Source organism: Fusarium oxysporum, chromosome I (genome assembly GCF_013085055.1).
Source record: "Fusarium oxysporum Fo47 chromosome I, complete sequence".
In the NCBI taxonomy this organism is placed as follows: Eukaryota; Fungi; Ascomycota; class Sordariomycetes; order Hypocreales; family Nectriaceae; genus Fusarium; species Fusarium oxysporum.
Genome location: NC_072840.1, coordinates 1812294 through 1838269, shown reverse-complemented (window position 1 = coordinate 1838269; position 25976 = coordinate 1812294). Strand labels below are relative to the sequence as shown.

The window sequence follows — 25976 nt, the reverse complement described above, 5'->3', positions numbered from 1 at the left end:
AACAGCCACAAGTCATGTGGCTCACACTTGTGGCGAGCTTTGTCTATCTACACCCCTCCCAATATACACTATCCAGTCTCAAGAATGATTCATCTTCACAAGATGTGAAAAGACGGTGTAAGGCGCGCGGATGTTGTTTGTTTTTGCGACATATCGCGTCTGTCGTGATCTTTTAATTTCCGCCTCGTCACGGGCTCTCAATGCGCCAGTCACCTCCATGTCGGGTGGAGACGTAATTTGCCATATCACTCTCGGCCGAGTCAACTATCGCTACCCTACATGAGGATGCGGGTTTATGTTCGCCTCGTCAATGCGGCGAATAGATTTATACGTGACTCCTTTTCAGCGTCTTCTGCTTGTATCTGTGCTCTATTCGTTTGTTGTTTTCCCGTCTGTTCTTTGAGTTTTCGAGATAATTATCGTGGTGTTCGATGTTGTAGAGAGAAGGGTCATCCCGTCCTGACAGTTCATGCCCGTACACCATTTAGATAACACTTACAGCGAGATCTGAGCATTGATCTCTGCCTAGCTTAAGGATGTGCCCTAGAGAACAGACGGAGCACGAACATCTACGATTGGCAAATTCCATCTTCGATGTAAGGATCTATGAAGCAAGGAATTGCGAGTCAAGTCTGTCTTGGAATGGCACCGAACAATACCCTACAGCATATCATCTCCTAACCAAAAATCCATATCAACCAACATAGACAGCGCGGCAATAGTCAAGCTGTAGTTAACCAAGCCCCCCTTCCCCCCCCCCCCATTACTCGTAACTCATAAGACATACACAGAACTACCGCCGCGAGACCCCTAATCCAGGATGTCGGTCCTGGAATGCTTGCTGCCAGCTGGAACTCTGCAATGCAATACCCGATACCACACCTTAACACAACTCAGGAATGGAAACTATTCAGTCCGACACAGAATGACACAACGAGATATGATTCAATAGACTTTTTATCAAAATTAAAGAATCAGCCCTGCATGAGGGTGCGCGGCCAATAGGAGTCTGCACATCTTCAACTCCCAACCTGCAGCGTCCAGGGGTAGCATGAACCTGGCCAATCCCAGCCACTATTAACTATAAACCTTAAGAAACATCCCTTAAGACAACACCACTATGCTAATAATATGCCCTACATCAGTAGTCCCATGCATATGCGTCTCCTAGTCAGGGGCTCACCATATTGCGCCGGTTGGGAGAATGAATTGACTAGCTGGTGTCTTTTTGTTTTCCGTTAAAGATGCGAAATTAAAATCTCTCCACAGTGGGAAATTTCCTGACGTCAAGCTCCCAACCTCCGCTCCATCCATCGACGATCTAGATCGTTCAGCTAGAATTCGAAGACAGATTCAGAGACAGACAAAAGACGCGGCTGAACCAGAAACACCGGTATGACGGCTGGGCTTAAGCCTTTAGAAGGCCAAATGAAACAATCGATCGCAGTGTTGAATAATCACCGAGTACCACCGGAATGAGAAATGAATACGATTTGGAACAGTTCAAGTTAAAGAATTTTTACTTCTTTTTTTGTGCCTGTTTTACGTACAACTACCTATACACAGGACGGGGGGCCCGAAGAAAGGAACTAGCCTAACTTCGTAGATCCAACCAAAGGCACGATTAATGCCAAATTCCTCCCCCGGGACAACGTTTGTTGTGCATGCCAATAGCTTCCCAACTATGTATCGCCATCCCATCCACCTTTGAAAGAATTATGCAGACGTAGTGCTGCTGTCGTGAAGAGTAGGCCGCCTCATCGTACCAGACCGAGGTCAGACACCATCGTCCCTGTTTTAATAAAGCTGGTCGGTCCATAACCGCCTATGTCCCAAAATCCGGGGGGTTTCCTTTTTATCCACCGCGAGGGACCTGTGTTGGTGCATTCTCGGTCTTCTTTTTACTTCTTCCGTCTCGAGGTTGGCCAGGCTCTTCATGCGTAATCTATGTCGTCAACCAGTTTTACCCGAACGGTGACCTGTCGTTGGTCCTCTTGGGGGTATGCGGATTCCTTCCACACCGGGAGAGCAAGTCGTATGGAACCTGAAAAAAAAAAAAGATGCATAAAGTTGCTAAAAATGAAAAAAAGGGTATGATCCGCGTGTTCCTTTTTTTGGTGCCGCTAGACTTGATATTGAGGAGAAAATGTTGAATCGCAAGGGAATTGAAAGCAGTCGCTAAATGCCAAAACATATGTGAAAGATCATTCTGTTGTGCGACCATGCAATGATTTCGAACAAGTAATAGAATGTTGGAAAGATAGTGTAGAAGCCACGATGATGTACATGTGTGAACGTCGAAGGTCGAATCGTCGATTCAATATCTTGTCATGAAGAGCATTATTGGTTCATGCCATGCTGGTTAACGTATCCGACGTATTGGTGTTGACCATATACTGCCGCATGGTGTGGAGGTGTTGGTGTGACCGGGCATCGAGGAGGTAAGCCGTGAGACTCCTTTGCCATGTTGTGGTTGCCAATCAAGGAGTTACCGTCAGGGGTGATCGGGGGTGTTAGGTAACCATCGAACCCCATCGCGCTGTGTCCTTTTTGGGGAGTGCTGTAGATGTTGCTCGTGTGCTTGTTGATGGGTTCGGCTAGGGGAGTAGCTGGGTTAGCAGCTCGACGGGCGATCGCAGCTTGCTCAGCCATGAACTCGGCCAGCTTCTGCGACACCCGAGAAAAACCTGTTGTTGAGTACTTGCGCGCAAGTGTAGGCGAGGGTTGATGAAGGTGGTGCGACAATGTGATCAAAGTAACGTTCTCTGTCTGGTCCCAACCTCCATCGTTAACTTCAGAGCGGCCAAGGATAGCTCGTGCGAGAGCCAGAGATGAGCGAGCCATAACGGAAGGTTTGGTGGAAACGAAATCGCGATGGTACAAGGCAATCTCACACAGATAGGCGGCCATGTGCGCAACCTCCTGATCGTCACCCTCCTCTGCTACCATTAGTTGCGAAAAGAAGTCGACGGTGGGGTGGCCAATGATCCAATCGAGGGTGTTGAGGACATGCATCTCCATTTGTGTGAACATGCCAGCATCATAGAGTCCGCAGCACATGTTGTTGAGTTCGTGAATCTGAGGAACGCGGTCCTTCTTGTCACCATACTTCGCAGCGATGAGTAGCGCAGCGCATCCAACTAGCTGGTAGTGTTGCTTATACACCACTCGCTTGGAGCAGTATCGATCGAGGAGGTTAACAGTGAGGAAGAGAGTCTCGGGGAGGAGGCCGAAGGCAGCATGGGCCTCGATGAGGAAGTCGATCAAGTAAGGTCGCATGAACCACTGAATCTCGCGTTGCATATCGATGAGGGAAGCATCTGGTAGAGTCTCATCCTAAACATTGTCAGCAGATGAGACGTGGTAGACGTCAATGTGGCAACATACCTCCATTTGTCGCATATGCTGCATGATATCCTCGAGGTACTCATCGCCTGCTAATCGTGATAGCTCAACGCCAATGATGTCTTGCCGTTGACGGGCCATCATTCGTGCTGCTTCTTGGGCTGTGATTCTGTGATGAGGTTCTTCAGACTCCACGAAGTAAGAGTCGTCATGTTGAGAGTACGCCATATTGGGTGGTAGGTGATGGGTTTCTCAGATGGGCGGTGACGGGGTAGAATAGTGTCTGTGGCTTGGTGTCAAAGGAGAGACTGTTGGTTCGCCAGGAATCTTGTGGTCGGAAATTCGCAAAAGAGAGAGTGACTTCGGCTGCAAAAAGGAGTGATGCGAAGCCGATTAATTAGATTATTAAGATATTAAAGAACGTGGATGAAAATGATGAAAAGAGTGACCGTGGCTGGTAACGAGACCAGGAGCATGTAGATAGTGGAGTTAGGAAGAAAAGGGATTGGAAAGGGGGCCGTTTAAAGACGAGATCGACTCAAGGGCTCTAATGCGGTATGTGCGTCAGTATCAAGTTTAATACTAGCCGAATCTCGATTTTGCCAAGCTCGTGACTCGCTGAAGGCATTACACCGCGAAATGTATGCAACTATCCCTTGGTCGATAGACAAGCTGGCACGAGTATGGTATCGAGGGGAGAGGGGGGAGTCTTACAGCCACACGTCGGGGAGATGGGCAAAGCTCGTTGAGATGAGACAGTCCCTGAATCGAGCAGGAATAACGAGCTAACGTCTCCCACTGGGCAAATTTCAAGGAGAAAAAGCGTGGTGGTTGTGGTGAGGAGAGCGGTATGCGGGAGTTGAACACTCGGCATGCAGCTATATGGAAATTAGACATGACATGTCCCCAGCGCCGTGCAGCAACGGCAATGACATACCTTTCCTACGCTCGTGAACGCTTCTGATGGTTCGATTATCGAGTCAGAACGACAGCGATGTAACCGAACAGGTCGCGATTAATCAAATCACGACTGTGTGTGTGGATGGTTCGGAATTCTCTAGGGTGCTGCGGGATTGAGAGTTGAATAACTCGCAATCGTCACTTTGACCTAGCTTTTTCCTGTAGTCCAAGGGATACCCAGAATTGATTGGCGACTAGTCTTCAGTTCTATGACTAGTTTCGGGAAGGGTTGAGAGTGGTCGCTGTCGAATTGAACTGAATTGAATCAAGGGAGCGGGCTCGTTGATGCGAGGCTTCGTCGGCGGCGGGAGCGGGAGCGTTGGCGTTGGCGAGGGAGTGGATTGAGATTGGAGACTGGAATTCCTGGTGGATGAACCGAGGAATTCTACAGAGTCGAAGGAGAAGCTGGAGGGAAAAATTACAGAGGGCGAAGTGGAAGTAGAAAAGCGAAATACCAGTAAAGGTCTCTTTGATTCACTTTTCCAGTCCGGCCTGTTTCTGGTCCTAGTCTCACAGCCTTGGTGGTTCCTGGCCTTTAATAGGGCGGGATGGGGGGCTTTTTGAGGGAGAGATGTCGAGCGAAAGCCCTGGGAGTCAAGTTGAGAATTCTCCTCGTCTCAAGCGTCTTCAGGCCTGCTGTGTTCGGGTCAGGAGAGGAAGACGGAATGAGAGAATGAGGGAATCAACAAAACGAGAGGAGGAAGGGGAGGAGGGAGGATGAAGAGGTAGGAGGAGGATGGAGAAGAAGGAAAAGGACTGGGTGACAGGTACGCGAGTAGAGGAGGTAGTTTTAACCAACTGTAATGCAGCGAGAGGAGAGAGATCCATGGTTTGTATGGGTGGATGGCTCCATCCAATCCATCCATGGCATGGCCTAAAGTAAGCTAGCTAACTTGCCAGGGGCGTGAGGTGTAAATGCAGATGCAGGCGGAGTGTGAGTGCGAGGTCTAGGAGGTGTGCTGGGATCTTGGGTGTGTGAGATGGGGGATGTGTCCTGTCTTGTCCTGTGCTCTGTGCTCTGTGCTCTGCCTTAGTCTAATTCGTTACTGCATTGCATGCACCCGTCCGTCCTTGCTTCAACATTGATGAATGCACTGCTAATAAGCGACTTCTCTTATCCTCAACATTTCAATCTCTGTCTCTTTCGCAAGACCTCAATTGTTACCTTAATACCGACCTGCCCTGTTTTCATGGCCACCTATCGTACCGCTTGCGGGGATGCTGACCAGGTACTGGTTTGCTGGGCAACAGGTGGTGCAGGTACCTAAACCGGCCCCTGCTAGGAGGCCACCAGGAGTTGCCCACCTAAGCTCGGGTCGCGCGCCCACCAAAGCGAACGCCAATCCTGGCAGTTTGAAGTTTGGGAGAGGAAAAAGGAAGCTTCCATTCGATTTGCTTTTACAGATCCATCAAATCTACCAATAAAGAACTCTCATTTGCTTTCTACATTTTCCTCAAGGAAATGTTCATCATTGACTCCCCTTTTACGACTCTTGTAGCATAAATACATACATAGTATTTCACAAATTAACTTAATACTTAATGAAATGCCTCTTCTCTTTTTTTTGCGGGCGGACTTACGCTACTTTGACCTCACCACTTTGACCATCGCGCACCTAATTCAAGGCACGCTCTTTCGGAGGCTGGGTCCAAACTCAGGTAGCTTCTGCTTGGGGCTTTGAGAGCAGAACGGGATTGGGTGTGAGTGGACGGCAGCATAACGCAACTCTGCACAGCACAACACAATACAGCACAAGAAACCGGAGGACGACATGGGGTGTGCAAGGTATAGTGCAGCAACTTTGGGCGGACGCTAGCACTCACTTGGGGCTTGGTTAGAAGCGTGGTGAAGCGTGTATCAAGCGTGTGAGCCTGCGCTGGGCCTGTCGACTTGTGCCAATTGTGTCGTGTCGTAGCGTGTTCTGTCTCTCGGCTGGGGAAATACGGCGTGGGCTTCAGGCAGGGATCCGCGAATGGAGACGGGCGTGTGAGACTGCATGTAAGAAAAAAAAGTATCAAAAATGTGAAAGTGAAAGTGAAGGTGAGGAGAGTCACAAAAAAAAAAAGGCTGATTGAAGATGACCGCGTCAAGGCTAGGAGAAATGATGCCGAGAAAGAACTTTGTGATCCGGCCCGAGGTATTAATGATGCTCATAGATCGGATTGATCATGAATGGTTTGCCTTGGCCTGCTTCAATAATACGTAGATGGCAAACATGGAGAGACATATATCTGATACAGAACAGAAACAATGATTACTAGTAGTTCGATCAAAGCAATCATGAATTATATGTTGAATCGACCTTGCCGTGGAATGAGAGGTGTCTTCAAAATGAAGAAGAGAGCCTCAATATTTTGGTAGCATGATGCACTCAGCCGAATCTATTTATTTGTTGACTGCTTCCAAGTTTTGACAAGACATTTATTATTATATACTTCAATAACGCAGTCCTCTCTCATGCGGCCACGACAGTTTGTTTGTTTAGAACTTCTGCTCATGGCCGCTTCACGGCCTCGTTGAGCAGGGCCACAGCCGGCCCATTGTCCTTGTTTATAAGCATTGTACGTCCATTCAATGGCCGAGTGACCTATTAAGGAGCACATACACAGGCTCACCACAGCGAGTCGGCAGACACCAGCTGTAAAGAACCGTCACATTTGCATGCACCACCTAGTCTTTATCATGGCAACCAAGGCATTTTGACGATCTCGACGACACGCTCAAGACCGAGTTGAGGGTGCCCGCCATGACCGCGGCCTCTGGCCGACTGAAACAATCGTCATATTGAGTCAAAGTCAATGCGCTTGATTGACAGTGAGGTGACAGTGATATATCCGTACAGGCTACTGAGCTTGGTGTAAACGAAACAGAAATCATGAGATATTGTCACTATTGCACCAATTCCACGATAAGGTGATGGCCAGGGGCCTGTTTGAGAGGCCCCAATAATAGCAAATCCATCTGTCAGAACATCATCCCTGTTGCTCGGGTTGCGAATGCAATGCTTGTCTAAACCTTCAAAAGCATGGATTCCCTTACAGTGATAGTGGTATGAACATAAATAAATAAAAAAAGGTCCGGCCAACAGTGGACGCTTCTGCACTCTAACGGGGTTCCGAGCTGCCCGTAACTTAGCCAACATCCCACACTCGTCATCACTACGGACGGAATAAGCTCCCGTTGGACACGACTGACTGTTCCCTAGAAAAGAGTCGACTCGGCTGGACTCGTCGTTGCCCGGTGCAGCAAATGCGTGTGCAAGTTGAGGTTAGGTTAGCCCATGAACCACTTGCTGCGCTTGCTTCACAAGCCCACAAGCTACTGTGCAGCTCCGACGGGAGCGTGAAGCCATCGCGTCCCGTCTCGTCTCGTCTTCCTCGACAACCGTGTCGTTCCTGAGTACGGGTCCATACCGACGCGGCACCTGCGCGACGAGACTTGGACAGAGACTAATACGACTAACTCGAGTCTTGCCTGGATCCTGACTTTCATCTCAATCAGCCCAGTTTCCCATCTCGGCGACGAAAGGGAGTTTTCTGTGGGTTTGGGGCGTTGTCAGCCAGAAAAGCCTGAGCCTATGACAATCACTGAAGGGCTCTGATGGACTGAAAAGCCCTCGTGCTGTAGGAACCACCAGTAGTTATCCGTTGCTCGCGTTGCTTTCAGGTATTATCGACTCTTACATCCTCCCCGGACCAATCAATTGGCCGCATCAGGCTTCTGCATCTCAACTAACCATGCATGTAATTGAGTGCTCGAGCATCAATGTCATTCTCAGTCTCCCTCACATCCAACACTGTCACTCAATCCCCACAGGGTGCGATCTATACTTTGACTTTCCAATATATCCACTGGACTACAGGTCGCTAGACAAACCTTGGGCCAGATGAGAGGCTCGCATAGCTCTCACTTGATTGGCTTTAGCTTTTTGCCTCTTGTGTTAACTCAACTTATGCTGTGCTGTGTAGCTGTCATTTGTACATGATAGTCAGCTCTCTAGCTGTAAACGTCAAACTGCCACTGCCACTGTATCTGTACGTAGCATGGTGTTCGTTCATCGGCGCGGTCCTCTCCTCGCGTTGCCTAGCCTAGCTCAGGGGTGACGGGCCGGCCGTGGTACAGTACCAAAAGTCGTGAGACGCTGTCAGCGTTCTGCCCTGCTAGAACCCTTGAATGCTATGGTTTTGGGAACACAGCACGGAGCAGCATCTGCAGTAGGTTGCTCTGCGTATAATGCCAAGCCCGCTTTGCTCCTCGGGCGTATCGTAATTCGCTGACCCGTAGAAAGTTTGCTCAACCGGACATGTCCCCGCTTTGACGACGCTATTCACAAATCTGACACTATTCACATATCCGTACATAAACACAAATCATATCGAAGCCATGTTTTCTCCTGCATGTCATTGTTCGACAGCTTCAACTAAAAGCAGCTTCCCTTGAATGAGTTGTCAGTCTCACCTTCAGCCTCATCCCCCTGTTCTAGACATGATCTCGCTCGAAACTATTCTAAGCATCGGAACTCAAATCCGTGCCAGGTGCCACTTTGATAAAGCGAGATCGCTATCATGTCGCAAACAAATTTATTCGCCCGATACGTATCCGGTTGGATCTCATACGCATCAGACCCATCTCATAGACGATCTCTGTTTCCTCATCCCCGTCCATGTAAGGCGGGTATATGGAACTGTTGGTAAAAGGAGGTGCTTGGCGATACTGTGCAGGTAATAAAACATGATGAATACGGAGTATTGTAACAAGATATTCCATGCAGTGGCTGCATGGAAACCGACGCTACTGCTAACTCACTCAGACGTCCCGCCCATATCAACGGTCGTTATAACGCTGTAAGTGGCATCCGATAGGCGCAGTATTTTTTGTTGGTTATTATAGATTGAAATCTGCTGCTGTGTCACATCACACCTCATGGCATCACCAACAGATTGATTGTCTCGCCATGGATCAGACTCCTCCTAACAAATCTAATTCAAGGCTAGTCATGGCAACTCGTACAGCTTCACCGATATTTGCGCTCATCTTGCCTGTCTTGTACGTGCCCGTCAGCGGGCTCAGTTCGTAATAAGTCGCCCGATGCTCATTTCCATCCCATGCCGCCTCTTCAATTTGCTGCTGCAAGGGAAGCCGAGAAAAAATTGGCCCTCTCCACAGCGCACGAGAGCGTCTCCACGCCGAAAAGGAACATGCTTGTATAAATGGCACGCATAAGACGTCAAGCGGGCACAAGCACAAGAAACACTTTGTGAAGATAATGACGCAGATATGGTGTTGGTATACATTAGCCCGCCTGTGCAAGTGTTGGTCACTACTCTGTACAATGGGACAAAAGTCTGATGAACTTCTCGAGTTGCCTAGTCGACAAGCGAAATGGATTGACTTCAGATAGTGATTGAATCCCAACGAGTCAGGGTCTTTGAAGAATGGAGAAATACTCTCCATCGATGCCATCATAGGAGTGTTCTTTCGATTCGGGGTCCAACACCCGTTCCATTTGTCCCTATGGTATCTAAGAATGTCGCCGCCTCGTTATAAGTCATATCAACGTCCGTGAAACATTACTTCAGCCGCTTGTGCTTGGTGGCACTCAAACCACGGCTTCCGTCCAAGTTGTCACAAAAATCCAGTTTGGCTAGGCATCAGCTGGAGGAGAACATACTCCTGTTGACCTCAAGTCTCACCAAATCAGGAGCATTGCTCGCGCGCGGGATGTGGTTAGGCGTGGGATCGTCCAAAACCTCCACAATCCTCTCTCACGACAACTACACCAGGCACACGATCAAGGCACCAGGTCTAGTTCCAGGTTCAGGCACAGGCACAGGCACAGACAGACACGCCGAGAGCACACGACCATATGAGGAAGCAAAACTCGCAAATGGGCCCGAAAGCCGGAAAGTATCACATACACGTCTGCTCAGGACGAGACCTGCACCCCTTTATTAACCCGTCCATCTCGCGCTCACGTTATTAACGCGCCCGCGTCAAATGGCGACGCAGTTTCTGAGAGCCAATGAGACGGCGTAGACGCGCATTTCATGAGACTCTGGAGTCAGCGCATCTTAGGCCGGACCCAGGTGGCTGGGCGAACGGGAGAGCTTGGAAAAGGAAACCCAAAGTTGAAGGGCGAGCTAGGTTTAGCGTCAAGAGCCCTGCACAGCTGCACGAATTGACAAAAAACTTCAAAGTGCAACGGGCACAGTTGGATCGACAGTATCTGACATGTAACCTGCAACTGAAGCAAGGCAGAGACAGTGATTGAGTCAAGGTAAGGGCGATGGTGTTGGTGCTGGAAATGAGGCTTTCCAGGCCATCGTCAGTTTCTGAGCCCGATCAGACAGGCAATAGCCTGATCGAACTTTGATCTCATACGAAGCTTTCTTTTCTTTTCTTTTTTTTCTTGGGGGTTTCTGTCACCACTTCTTTTCTCACTTCTCACATGCGCCAACTTGATGCCAGTGAGGGGGTAGCCCCAGGAACTCCGGCCAGGATCCCCTGGCTGTTCCCGACGCGGAGGGTCAAGATATCCAGATCTGGCTGTGAACCATGACCAAAGGTGTGCCACCTGTAGATCTTCTAGCTTCTGGGTCTGCCATACCTCATTCGTTATTTCTTGATCATGATTCTTTGATAGGAATTAACCCATATGTGACACGCGATTCGTATGGTCAAGAGGCTGGTTTAACTATCATGACGTGCCTCCCTAGGGTCCGAGAGTTTGATCGTGGTGATCTTGGCTTTGCTCTTGACTCTGATGGATCAAGACCGATGGGAGTGGTATCCGTAATTCAGTATGGTTTAAACTCTACTGTTTAGCTGCCCAGAGATGATCACTTGGCCTCAGAAACCCCTCACGCCAGGAACAGCAACTCCGGAGAAGGAGGACACGGGTCCGTAAAGGTGATTGCATTGAATAGTTTTGGCTGAAATTGTTGCCCGCTTGGCAATATCTCAAATGTTTCCTCCGCAATTGCTGAGATATCTAACTGCGACAGCTCAGTGCCCAATTTCGGACCACCAACCAAAAGACAAAACAAAGGAGGCCTGAACAAAGACCGGCATAGGTAAGCCACGTCTCGCGGGCGCGGCATGAGCCACTTCTCCCTGCCGATCCTCAAGGGGGAACAGATGATATTGAGGCTGCTGGTGGCTTTGCGTGTTCCTGAATTTCAACAACAAACCGCCAGGTAGAGTTGTCTGGACCACGGTCCTTAAGACGTGCCAGATTCGCGACTGACGGCCTTTCGAAAGTTAACCTAGTGCTTTGGTCGGTATCCGTACGCTACTGGCTGTGATCCGACTTACCCATGTCCCAGCAAAGTGGCTGACTTATCGTTCAAGGTGCATCAATGGTCTGACTAAATTCAATATTTCGTCTTCAATCCACAGCTGGAAGCAAGGCAAATGTCAAAACGGCAACAAAACTTTGAGCTCTGTTCTCTGAACTCATATCTCCCCATCATTTCCCTACCTCCACGATGCAGGTTTCAACTCTCCCTCACATTTGACCTTGAAAATGCCAAAATGTGACGTAGGATCTTAGCTTCAGCAGTGGAGAAGGGCAAGCTATCAATGGAGCAGGCGTGGAACCTAGTGCGATTGAGCCTTGAAACTTTGCCATTTAAAGTCTAGAAAGCTTGAAACTAGTCTCTGCCCCGCATTCACTCTCCGAGTTCCCAATTCAGGGATCACCAAATTCGGAAGAGTCTTTTGCAGAGCAGAACCAAGATCCGATATTTGCTGTACAGTTGCTTCTCGAGAAGCGGCAGTCTCTACAGAGATGAGACATTGACTAGAATGTGTTTCGGACCCTTCTATTATCAATCTAGGTCCCGAATTCCGCTCTGCTAAAACCAATTGGTCTCGTTCATATTCCCGTGAGACTGTGGAAATGAAAAAAGAACAGAGCCGCAATCTTCTCAGGAGGACTTGTCTAGTCAAAGTAACACACACGAGTAACCTCGGTGGTGTGAGGTGGTTGCGCCGGTTTCCATTTTTACACTACTGGCGACTCCAATTAGATCCTTAGCACCACGGGTAACGAGTCCCAAAGGACGGCACGCCTGCAGCAGGCTTGCAGAAGTGCTATCACCTGTTGCAGAATGCCAATGGCAAGCTTTCGAGGCACGTCAATACGTCAGGATGTGCAAGCACTCTAGAAGCAGGGCTAAGCCAAGAGTCATCACCTCGTATGGATGGCATGGCATGCTCTGATTTTCCCCTGGCCTGGGGTAAGACTCTGAGAGAGCGCGTTAGGTTGGCTCGGTGCCGTGGCTACTGCAGAGTTAAGGGTGAAAGGGTGCGAGACACGAGAGTCTCGGATCGAGTTGCTTAATTATGGCGTCAACGACATGATATCGGCTTGGTTTCCTGGCTCCACGTCTTGTTTCTCTTGGTGATGCATCATCCCTCGCTTCGCCCTGCTGTGGTGCATAGTGTTGCGTTGCTGCCTCCGCCTCCGCTCAATCAACGAATTACGCCCAAGCCGAGACGCTGATACTCATGCTGACACCACTCATAATGCCTGTAGCTCAGCACTGAACCAAAGAACCCTTAACTAAACTTAAGATCAACCCCATCCCTTGCCCGCGCCCCCATTCCGAAGCCCCGTAACTTTTTTTTTTTTAAACGTGTCTTGTCTCTGATGAAATAAACGCCAAAAGACGCCTCAGAGACGCGCGGGCTTTGGTGATGATTTGCAGCTCGCAACACGTTCCACGTACATGGGTTGCTGCGAGACGCGTGAGATGAGGAGCCACCTTCACCGCAGTGAGGGGGAGTTTGGGAAAAAGGAAGTTAAAAATCATCATATGCAGATGCTCACGCCCATGAGGTTGGTCACGATGGAGTCTGCATCGGCCACTCCATCACCTCGCAGAAACCGCCGAACGCAGATTTTTTTCTCCTTGATGAAGCTGTCGCCGCCGGCAATTGCTGACTACATATTTTCCACTTGGCGGATGTTGCGGTTCTTACTTATGCGTGCAAGGACCATGAAAATCACATTAATTGAGCCCAGGACCAACAAATAGCGGGCTAGACACCGGGTATCCATCGCCTGAGACAAGCGGTCCCCCTCGAATTAGTTATCAACAGCCTCGTTCCCGTTGGTGTGCACTCTCAACATCCACTCTCCGAGACGGCACCGTGGGAGAGATCTTTGCCATCCGAGGATTGAAGCCCGGACCTCTGTGACTGGCGCATGTCACCAAGTGGTTCGTAGTGGATTTTTCTTCGTCTTCTTGTTCCCGCAGTCCGGCCCGCGGCGATGGAATCAGAGCCCCTCATACGCTCAACAAGTGCCGTCTGCCGTCTACAGTACGTAAGATCCATTCACGATAGGGTTGATTCGACCGACAGAGTGGTACTGTTGCTGTACCCCATGAGGTTCCATCCTCGTCCCCGACCACGCTGCAATTTGAGGTTATCCACAACGAGGTCCAGATTTGCACAAAATGGACACGAATGCACGTGCCAGGCCCCAGCTTGAAATGACGCTAAGGCGCAAATGTTCCAGAAGCCTTCCACAAAGCGGAGCTACCCGCGTAAGTGACGACACACTTGACTCCTTTTCTGAGTGAAATGAGGCTGAATCACCCGAGCAGCCATTCTTGTTTTGGCGTAGCGTCCCCCCCACACGTCGGGTCGTGACGCGCTAAGATACGGTACCTTCAGGGTCCATTTTTACGCGAAAGAAGCCTGTTCTTGACTCTCTAGACTCTCCTCTTTTTTTTATACATGCTCATCTCGTCTCTTGTGCACGCCTCAATAGCTCCGCTGCGCCGTTTTGTGTCTCGTGACTGGTGCTTATGCGGATACTGGCTTGGCTTGGCTGTCGGCAGAATCATTTCCTAGCGGCCTAGGCCCAGTCAATTCGATAAGTGTCCATCCCTCGCTTCTTCACCACAGCGACGCAAGGTTAAAGAACCAGGCTAACTGGATCCATGACGCCTCTAAGGGAACCGAATGCATTCATCTGAATGGTTCCATGCAAGGAAAAAAAAGTCATGGAAAAAAAGGAACCATAATACCCACTTGACTTTCAACTTTATGCAGTGCCAAGGATGGTCGGAAATACATCACCACGGGTTTCACGGCGCTTGGTAAAATAAAAAAAAACCCAACCTTGCAATTTTTTATCAATTGCTATGGCGATGAGACGAAATCTCTGATCACCCTCATACAAAGCTCCGCCTCTTACTTGAAAAACTCTCTCTTGCTCCTCTTTCGCACAGCGTCTCCGACGTTAAGCTGCCCTCAAACTATCCTTGGTCCTCGGTGTTACTCGTAATGCTCCAGCTTGAACGCCCCGATTGACGGCGATAGAGACACCTTCGGCAGTTTGTGTCGAAGTCTCCGCAAGAATATTTGTTATTTGTCAAATACCGTCGGCAACCGCCAGTGAAAGGAATTTTCAAAGGTTCCAGAATACCGATTGATCCGGAAGAGATCTTGTGATAACCTCACGTTGCCTACTCAACTAGGTTTGGCCACAGGTCCAGTGGACCTTGATACCAGGCCATACATTAAACCTCTTACTGAGTCACTGCCACCGACAAAGCAATACGGTCTTGGTTGAGGTCAACCATCGCCCCTTTTCACGGGAAAAGTTGGTGCCTATGGACTATCTTATTGCATTATATTCATTCATGTTTCAGATCCATTCTTGCCTATGGCGGTTGTTGATTTCACCTTGTTGGGCATATTGTTTATTTGAGTGCAAGAGGATGCGACATATGATTGTTTTTACCCTGTCTCTATGTGAGATTGATGCCAGGGTTGGCATTCCATCAGTAGTGTCTCAATGGACCCTTTCGAAGTCGTCAAGTTTTGCAAGGAAGCCATGTGTCTCTGCTGCTCCTCCAGGGTAGCGCCCACAGCAATCTTAGTTTCGCGGGGATGCGATTACGCGATATCATTGGCTGGTCTGACCATCTGGGCAGCCCGCTTACAATGTGTGTAACGTGGAATCTGATACACCTGCTACACCAGAAGAGCTTGGACTACGGTCCAGTCTCACTCGAAATTTCCCCGCACCTCTTGTTGTCGATGTCCTCATGCTTTCGCGTCTGCCGTCAAGTGGCGGCGAGTGGACGTGTCTTCAAGAGGTCACGGTACCAAACCCTGCCAGACTGAGCCAGGAACAAACCTTTGCCCAGCAAGCTACCAAGATTACTGTTCCAAGTTATCATGCCCCTCTGTGGCTCTGTCACATCACATGCCAAGCAAGGCATACACTGATAATTGTCTCCTCGTTATGTTGCCGCGGACGATGAATTTATATCGCGCGCGAATTGAGTTTTAAAACAACAATAAACAATAAACATGGAGATAAGCTTCAGAAACACCGAGTGGGATGTGTTCTGCATCCGAAAGAGGCATATGCGAGTGACCAGGTTGGCATTTTGCTGACCATGAACCACGATCTTGGATCTCAAACCAAAGGCCAAGAACCGACCATCCAGTGAGAAGTCTCAATGAGGTTTGGTTTCTCGCTGCCTGCGTTTTCATGACGACGAGTTGCAGTCAATGGTTCGTCTCCAAGGATCGACCCCTGGTCGCTTTAGGTTGATAGCCGCCGCTTCGCTTGCAAGTCTGCCCTACGTCCTGTTGCTGATTGATGTTCCCTTAACCAAGTTAGGTTAATGGCTCAAGATGTCAGCTGGATGTGGGAGGCTGTGAGGAAGGCCATCACCGAGCGTCCTATCAGCGTTGAGAATCGACATGTCGGTTGTTGACATGAACATGCCCACTCTGTAGATCCATGCAGTGCATGTGAATGGCTTGATACCGTTGGTCTGTCGTGATGGCTGATCTGTAATCTGATGAGAATCTTACGAACAGGGTGCAGATTCGACAACGCGACACTTTACGAGTGCGCCATTCACCGATTGTCAACATGATGTACATGATCGACCTAGAAGACGATCTTCAGCTGTCGGATGCTACCGGAATAAGACCGACCGAAAGGAACATTCTGGTTCGGGAAACTTGGCCAAAGTCAACAAGCCGTAAATAAGATCACCAATTGATTCGCGAGCGAACAATGGTGCTGGGACAATTGACAGGGCATGGCCTTGTTCGGAATCGATGGTGAGATTGGTTTGTGACCTCTGGTTGGTCAACGAGTTCTTCATGTTTGCTTTTTGAGACACCAAATCGGGAAACTAGCCAAGCTGGAATCTCCAACAACAGCCACCAAAGGCCTAACCGAGGCCGAAGACTGATGTTGATTTGTCTTACCAAAGGATTATTCAGTCACCTCGGCGTCCCGCGGAGCTTGGTCAACTTGGATATGAGACTGAATATAGGCCGCATATGTGGCAAGATTAAGAGGTAAAACCAAGTTCGTGATCGCGGAAGAAAATCCCAATCGGGGCCATTTTTTCGCGATCTGGTTTACTCGAAGCCTTTGGTCGGGGCCCCTGTTCAGAGCTGGGGCTCGTGCGGCGGTCATACGGGTTCGTCGTCTTGGTTCATCCCCGCAACTTTTGCAGGCTGGGTTCTTGTGGGGATATTGATCGCGATTTGAGAGTCAAGTCGATCAAGTTCAAGGATTTTTAAGAATCATGAAATGTTTCGGTTTACGGAGAGGTGGATGAGGTCTTCAAAGTCTCGAACCCTATACAGAGACAACCTTGACTGTACGGTCTCAGTAAGGTAAGAATCACTTCAAACGAGAGACGAGTGAGTTGAATAGTTACAAGTTGTGCTCTCCAGCCAGTTGTCAACGAGACCTCGACTTCGAGATGAGCTAGCAAGGCTCAGGGTAGGAGACTAATACCTCAATATCAGCTCATCTACGACTTGCCCATTGGTGTTTTGCAAGGCGCCTGCGTATCAGCAAACACCAGGACGTGCGTTGTCAACGCTAGTTTTCTTGATTGTTTCCAATTCCACGATACCCCATGTTATTTTATCAACTCTATTACCGTGCGATGTAACTTGCCTGTATCAAAATAGCTCAACTCATGCCGAGTGGACCGAGGTGAAGCATTCAGATCGAACACAAGCTTCAATCAATACTCAAAGCAGAGGATTCTTCAACCTGTTGCTTGCTGTTTTTGGTTATGGAGGGTTCCATACCCGGATCAATGGCGCGCTCTAGCACGCGGAATGGCTTGAGGCTTTTGTTGTGGCTTGCGCTATCATTGACAACACAATGACGCTTTTTAACAAGAGGACATCTGCTATACCGACAAGAGGGGCATCGAGTTGTTTACCAAGTTCTGCAAGGCAGAGATCTGTTCGCATTCAGCGCCGAGCTATGCATGCATCGAATATGTACGCTGCGCCACGATGTGACTGTGCATGGGTCTCAACAGGTTATTCTGAAGCTATCTACAGAGACACGACTTTTGATTTGACACTCTTGACTCGAGTAAACAAACAAACCGTGTATCGGAAAGATCGATATCCGAATTGTTGAAATCTCCGATAGGATAACCAGGATCCCGATACTCTTCCCCTCCCTTTGCGACATACATGGCGCCATGTCGACTTGCGGGCTGACTTCTAAGACGCACCGTAGCCTGCTGTGGCTGACTTTTTTACTTGTTGGTTCTTTGTTTTGACGCTTCTCTTTACCCATGATCCTAGAAGTTACTTGCTGGACCCAATTGAGAATAAGGATATGGCCACGCTATCATGAGTTTGATACCATTCTTTCGTCTGCCAGAAGGGTTCTTTGTTGATATGCCACTTCTGGGTAAATGCAGCTGAAACAGTTCTGAACAATCCTTGTACATTAAGCAGCTAAAACTTATACTACTGTACAGCACAGGACCCGCATGCATACGATTCTCGTCTCAATCGGCGATTGTTTTCTGCCAGTTCTTACTGCCAAGAGATGTAGATATCGAAATCTTGGAAATCTGCTCATTTGCGGTGTTTTTCATGGATGCTTCAACTTACTCAACTGAAGCTAGGCCGAGCAAACAATAGCGTAGGTAGGTCAATTTCGGTCCTTTGAGCGTCTGTCTCCCTGAATGTGATAGTGACACAGATGCTCCAGGGCCCAGTTTGCTTACTATGTGTGTTGGTGGACAATCATTGCTATTCTCTGACCTGGCCTTCATCTCGCTACAACCCTGGCTACAGCAACCCCAACATAACCCCTAATCTGATACATTGTCAGCATATTCTGTAGGGCTGCGTGCGTTCGCTGCTGCGAAGTCGGCCAGTCATTCGAGGGTCACTCTGCTACGGATGATTTGCATTTCGCATTGCAGGCTGCCGCCCGTTATGAGCGACCTGAGCGTGCACATGTTGTCGAACTCGTTCACGAGCCGCTGTACGACGTCGTACACAGAATAAGGTAGTACCAGGGCTTTTGTGTCTCGTACAACGGACGGGAAACATGCCCTGAACTCGCACAAGGGCCTGGCATCGGCGGTTCCAGGTGTTACGGCGCGGCTCCCTTGTATCGAGAGAGCCTAAGCAATTCGCTCCTCGAGGCCAGGGCAAGCGAGAAGGATGGACGGGTTCGACGCTCCGGCCCGCGGGTGATTCGAAAAAGATCCCGTTATTTGATTGTGATGGGACTGTACTGTATGCCACGGGCCGTTGCTTGTAAACCTGGCCCATCACTTATCTCTGACCAGGTGGTTGTTGTTACAGTTCAGCGCATCAGTCGTTCCATTCGGTCTTTGAATCAAAATCCCAAGCTCTAGGTTAGGCTGCATCTCTGTTGAAACGCCCAGAGAGCTCTATTGATCATCCCGACACTGCATGTACAAGATAGGAAGGCCAAAAGGAAACAGCCAACAAGTTCGCAGGGACAGACAACCGGCCTTGCAGTTCGAGACTGGTCAGCAGGGTACAGCCTGGCCAATGCCATTGTGAGAAGCGCCCATGGTTAAAAGCTTGCATATTTTCTGCTCTTTCAGCTCGACCCAAGCCGCAGCCATGAGTTTCTCTTGTCAGGGCTTGTGCGCTGCTCCCGATAGCTGGGTCGTCGCTGTGATTGGTGTCTTGGAGCGCTGAGAATAGTTGTCGTGGCCCCAATCGACACCGTCAAAGTTGACACTGATAACTTGACAGATGTGATAGACGCTGTCTACATGCTTTCATGTAGTTTTGGGTGCAACCATCATTCTTCTGTTCAGGGGTCTAAGCAAATTTTTGGACTTGGGGATGTGTGCTTTCAGATACTTGGATGTGTCCCTAGAAGCCTGACCCAAAAGCGGTAGTAGAAGTCTTCAGACGTAGCTGAGAATATTGGAACATGAAACTGGAGGTGACTGAGTTGTACGTGGACTGAAGGACTACCCTGGCGCCACGAAGAAGTGAGTTGGTGAGTGTCTTTGCACTAAGCTTGCCAGACAAGAGGAACGACACAAGCCCAGGTACAGGTAACGTAGAGTTGGACTAATACGGATACAGACAATATCGAGTAGTGAAGCATATTACAGCCAGTGAGGGGCTGCGTATGTAATTGGTAGTCCATCATGGTGCATTTAAGGTTGGAGTTGAAGGATCGTACAGATGAGACGCAGAACACCTGAACGATGCGCTACAATTACTACAAAATAGTACTTGTGCTTCATAGCCCCTAATTTGAACTCGTTCTAAGTTTAATGAAGACAAAGAAGTGCAGTGCAAGTGTTACTGTGTACGCTGGTGAAGTATCTCCATCCCTGAGTCGAGCTTCGACAGCAATGGCAACTTCAGGTTAAGCCACCCTTACATGACCTACTTCGCAGACATCTCTTCATTAGGGTTGAGTACTCTTGAGTTATTATAGATATGAAAGGCAATTTTGACGGAACTAAAAACATAATAGAGCATCTCTTCCTTTGCAAGTTATCGAATGGGCGACCTCATTCTAGCCAAGCTTTGCGGGAAGAGGTTGAATGATAACAGGGGAAGCCGCAGACATTGGCAAGATCTAGTTAAAGATATGAAACAGACCAAGGGAAATTTAGTCTTGTAAATGTCGGACTCTTTCATACTAAACATAGTTCCAACGGCGACATCTTACGACAACCATCTTCTCGTCCCAGCAAACGTGCAAAGCTTCTCTCATGGAGTCTTTACGGTTCTCAAGATACTTATAGTCGTGGAAACTCTCTCGAATGAGGTAGCAGTCTTCATGTGAGAGCGCGGGTATATCTTGACAACATAAAAATGTATGCTATTGTGTTCATACTCGTCATCCCCTACTGAACTCACACTGCCATCGGGGCACAAGTTGATGACATGATTGAGGTGATCGATGATGCTAACTTGATACAAATCTAAGTAACAGGTCATTATCAACACTATGTTCCTAGGAAGAATGTTTTAGTAACGAGCGAGTATCAGGAAAGTTTGATCCTTGCAGATTCCTAAAGAACAAGGCTTGGCAATTCAGTAATATCGGATATAATTTGATAGGTGTTTCTTTATGAGAATCGCCTAAAGAGCATATAGTTACAGTGCTAAATATTCTCTAAAGTGTAGTGATGCTTTGTTGGAGGCTGAGGGTGGAGTTATGATTGTCGGTTGAAGACTTCCCGACAAGGGGGCTTTAGAGAGGTCAGTGACGAGACGATAGCCATATAGCCCTAGTATACCTATTCAAAGTAATGATGAAGGCAAATAGAATTCGTCATAATTGGATCTCGACAACTTTTACAGCAACGGTAGCCAGTCATGAGGGAGGAAGTCTGTTCGCATAACAGACATACTGGAGAAGCGCGAATGTGCAAGACACATGAATCACTGACTGAACCGCTTTGGCTGTACGGAAGATTTGGAGTGTTCCTCTGAAGTTCGAACCAAACTGGCAAGGGCAGTGGAACGAATGGACTTATATCGACTCAACTCATACTTGACTGTGATCGCCACGACCCCTTTTCGTTTTGACTGATAGCGGCGCAATAGAAGATGAATATGAGTGCTAGTGAACTCGAATCTGAGAACTATCAGGTCTTGAGGACAATAGATTTGCAAGATATCTCGATTAATTCCTGAGTCTCTATTCAGGGTGAAGACTAATCTGCGACTCTTAATGCATTGCAACCTCATCATAACCCAATGGATGATCATGAGATTTGACTACTTAAACTAAAGTATATGAGAGCACTTGGACGGCAGTTCAATACGAATAAGGTGTCTTGGGGATCACTTCGTCTTCATTTGCTCTTGAAAGGATACATGCTGTACTTTACGGTATTCCAAGTGCTTAGAAATTTCTTAAAAGGCATAATCTTAGTTAAAAAGTACTCGAGAAATGCCTGATTGAAGCAAGGTCAAATAGAAGCGTTTAAACATCCACGGCCTGAGCAAGACTGTAAAAAAGGGGCTGTGGTAGTACGAATACGTTTTACCAAGATAGCAGCCATCTAATTCCATAAGTGTGCCATTGGTCCTGATATTTATCTTCCGAATATAACTCTGGCTCCTTACTGAAACAATCTTGCCATAGAGAGCAGTTATCCTTCCGATGCTGGATCATTTAACATGTTGCCGACTTTTTGCTACTCATTTTAAGTCAAAGGTCTTACGCAAGTTTTTAGTACTAGCGATACCAATAGATCATCCATTGAGGATCCCAGAGAAGGCAAAAAACTTATGATCTTTATTCTAAATAATGAAGAGACTTTGGGGAGTTTAGCATAACTTAGTAGGCCTTTAGACCACGCGGATAGGTAGTTATTTTTGGCACCTTGAGTTCAAGGTCAGAAGTTTTCCTCCTCCCTGAGGTATCTTTAATAGACCTTTAAGATATCATATAGTTGATCGAGGGAGTTGATTATACTAATACTTGGGCGGCTCCCATTACAGGAAGTTTTGTTTCAACAATAATACAGCCCGCTAAGGGCATGGATAGTTATCATTGACTCTGGGGAATCCTTGCTTAGCTCATTGAAACGCATGACATCGCGAACCGTGCTATAGAACACTGATGCTACGTTCCACAGGCAGTTCGAAATTCAGAGGGTTCGGTCATGCCATGAAGAGACACTGCATTTCCGAGGACACTGATAATAGATAGTAATCGGAAGTTACTTGTCATTTCAAGTGGGTACAATAGTTGTACGATGACCTGGCAACGCTGTTGTTTGAAGGTCTATGGATGAACATGTGGAGTATGGATGATCTTGAGTAACTGTTTATGGCTGGTATATAGAATGAAACTAGCCAGCTGACTCAATGTTTCATTTCTACGTGAGCACGAACTGACTCCAACTCGGACATTTATCAGAGACATGATTTAATAAAAATTCCCAGTAAAATAAGAGCAGTCTCAGAAACAATAGAATTGAATGCCCCGCTACTATCCACGCTTAAACCTGCCACATGTTCATCGTGTCTCAATGAGTCCCTGGAAAGACTGGGGCATCGTGGATCTGAAGACCCAAGAATGGGGCTGGCAACAGCTGGCAGAAATGTAACGATATAAGTGTTGTTTCTCTCAGTAGTTGCCATTTCGATGGCCTTATTTTATTCCATAAGTTCGAGAATCGGACTTTGATAGATGATGAATGTATTCAATTGCACTGTACACTTCAAGGACGACCCCTGCAGTTTGCGTCAGTAAATGCCAACATTAGTGGCTTAACCTGGGCTCTCTCCAACTCCCAACAATGGATCAACCCACATCGGGATCGTGCGAGGGGCCTTTGTCTGAGCCATCCGCTTTCTTGTGTATCGTGATTGGAGAATTACTCACTGCCATCAGTCCGAGGCGGTGACTTCTCTACTGTTTTGATCTATAGTCTACTCACTCTATTCTGCCCTCACTCAATGGAGAGTTAGTCGTCTGCCTCTCAACACCCTCAATCAGACATCATGACCCACGACAGAGACACCCGTCGCGAAAGTCTTCGAGTGCCCCGCGCTCGTCCTCGTCGTGGCGTCTCCAGAAACTCTTCAGTACGCTCTTCAGCCAACTTAGACGAGCACCGCCTGTCTTCAGGCGCCCCAGCTACTGCGCAGGCTCTTCGAGCTGCTCCATCTCGCTTTTCCCTCAACGAACAGTTCGCTGCTACAAAGCAGGAGTTCGAATTCTGGGACGATGATGCTAGTTCGATCTACGAACGTGGAACGAGTGTTTCCGAGACGGGAGATCCAGACCTCGATGAGAAGGCTCCTTTGAGCTCAACTGAAGGTGGCTACGGACCTGTGCCTCATACACAAGATCTAGCACCTGGAGCAGAGGATCTGGACACCAATTTTTATGATCTTCTCTGTCTCCCACGAGACACTTCGGAGTTGTCGCAACAGCAGATCCGGAGCGCATACTACCGTCTGTTTATCCTCTTTTACCCGGACAGCTATCCTGAGCATTTGCGCCCCATAGCTCACCAGCAATTCCTCCGTGTTCAGGATGCTTTCGAAACACTCATTGATCCTGCGCGACGAGCTCAGTATGACCTCGACCAGTTCTTGGAAGCCGAAGAGACAGGCGCATCACAATCAGAATACGAGGTTGCCTTTAAAGAGGCTGTTTGGGACCGGTTACAGAACGGCATACAGACAAGCTCTGATCTGGGAATTCGACTTGATGCCTCTGGGTCGGGAAATGGCGCCTCAGGACTGCAAATCCTTGACTTTTCTCTCAGTCATTCTGTCACAGTCGACCTACCAGCTCTTCAGAAGCTCCTTCAACCGCAAGTAACACGACTAGCAAGTCTTGCTTCAAAGGAAGAGAAGGAGACAATCGAGAGTCCACCACAGCCTCGAATACAAGTCGCAACACCCACTGTGACTGTAACTGGATCTACTTACAGCATCACACGGGATCTGTCCTTGGTACCAACATCACTATTGTACGATCGATATCAACCTCTGTTGCCTCTACCAATCACCAGACAGAGACTCATGCAACTCGTTGAGAACAAGTTCGCTCCATTGGCCACTCTGCGATATCGACAAGAGTTTCTGAACCACTCACCTTCACCGTCCCCTGATAAGCTTAGGTGGATCAAGACAGCTGTTGAGCTCGAGTCAGATGTTCTGCCAGAGTTCTCCGTCACCAGCCGTCTTTATCACCACTTTCTCCTCCCCAAATTCTCAGAACCAACCATAGCCGAGGCTAGCATACAATCGTCGCGTGATTCCTCGTCGATTCAACCGCGCGTTGCTCTAGGTCTCTACCAGAATCTGCGACATGGAACAGGATTCCTGCGAGCAGACAGTGGTGACTGGAGCTTTGGATCCAATCAATACTCTCATTTTTTCTCTGAACACTCAAGAATTAGTCCAGACTTCTTTAACGCCGAAGCCCCTGGAGCGACCCCGAACTTTGAACTAGGCTTCCGAACAGGACCATCAGACCGATTACCTGTACCAGGCTCGTCAGACTCTCCTGGCGATGAGGGTGGTATTAGGGGTCTCGACTACGAGATTAATTCTTGCAAGCATGGAAGCTGGGCTGTCTCTGCATCCGCTACACCAACTTCATTGGCCGGCGCTGTCCGATACAGCAAGGACCTGACTCTACCTTTCCAAACTCCTCCGACATCCCTGGATCCTGGTCTACCCTCAGCAGCCCGTGTAGAGGCTGAGCTCTGTTCCAACACATTCCAGGACCAGTATTTTGCCCTCCGCAATCTGTGGTCTGTTGGTCGTTTCGCGCGTGTTGGTCTTGAAGTCGGCATAAGTCTGCACAACCTTCACCTCTCCGTCTACTGGTCCCGCCTTGGTCAGCGTCTCAGTGTCCCTCTGCTCATAGCACCACGATCGCTTCTTGGATCTAGTGTTCTTTTCTGGGCTGGCGCCCTCCCCTTCGCTGGACTTGCAGCAGTGCAGCTTGGTCTTAACTATCGTCGCCGTCAACGAGTTTCACGATCTCACCGCCGCGTTCGCTCAGATGTCTCCTCAACTGGGACACCAGTCGCCATTGCTCGGCATAGATATGAGGCAGACAACATCACAACACTCCTCGCACATCCAGTAGAGGGTCGCCAGAAGCGTCAGATGGCACTTGGTGGTCTCGTTATCCTCAATGCTAAATACGGCATCCCTGATGAATATGGCATCCTCGCAACAAGCGATCAAGTTGCTGATGTCACAATCGCCGTTGCCGCCCTTATCAACGAATCATCGTATTCCAGCGGCCCAGCCCTAGTGATTCCCCGTGGCGTGCGCAAGAGTCGCCTACCAGGATTCTGGGACCCAGCTCCGGGCTTGGACAAGATTCTTCGCGTGGAGTATCTGTTCAAGGGTGACGCAGGCGTCGTCGAAGTCGGTAGCCGTGATGAGCTCATCCTTCCGCCGCAAGCGTAGGTGTTGATTGACGCCCCTTATGAATGAGAAGATTGGAGTCATGCATTAAGTATAATCAAATGTAAAGAGAGATCGGGACGAGATGCACATCAAAGGAAAATGGCGTTGAATGGCGGTTTTGTATCACATCGAGGATATTTTCAAAATAAATAAATAAACAGACGTGCATTGCTAGTGATTACTATTTGTGCCTCTGGGAACGATATCATATTACGCAGGAAAAGCTCGACTAGACGTCCTTACTCAAGAAATAGCACAACAGCGCAAGCTACAAATGTTCAATGACTGCGAGAATAGATGCTGTAAGACAAAGAAAATTTCAATACGCGTGATACCTACCGCTATCTATCGTACAAGACAAAAAAAGGTACCATCTACCTCTCGAATACCACATATTCTCGTGCCAAATGTTGCCCAACAATAAGACTACCCCATATGAGAGTCT

General features: G+C 48.4%; 2 protein-coding genes across 2 annotated transcripts; one reads left to right on the top strand and one right to left on the bottom strand.

Annotated features, from left to right (window-relative positions):
- Positions 1 to 2079: 2079 nt before the first annotated feature.
- On the bottom strand, positions 2080 to 3731 carry FOBCDRAFT_1968 (cyclin-like protein). The gene is made up of 2 exons (XM_031181172.3): positions 3388 to 3731; positions 2080 to 3336 (listed from the first exon to the last, which is right to left on the bottom strand). The coding sequence occupies exons 1-2, from the start codon at positions 3571 to 3573 to the stop codon at positions 2341 to 2343; spliced, it is 1182 nt and encodes a 393-aa protein (XP_031041940.1). The 5' UTR covers positions 3574 to 3731; the 3' UTR covers positions 2080 to 2340.
- Positions 3732 to 22910: 19179 nt separating this feature from the next.
- On the top strand, positions 22911 to 25703 carry FOBCDRAFT_210694 (uncharacterized protein). Its single transcript, XM_031181170.3, has one exon. It carries the CDS (start codon positions 23093 to 23095, stop codon positions 25529 to 25531), a length of 2439 nt encoding a protein of 812 aa, XP_031041938.2. The 5' UTR covers positions 22911 to 23092; the 3' UTR covers positions 25532 to 25703.
- Positions 25704 to 25976: the final 273 nt, after the last annotated feature.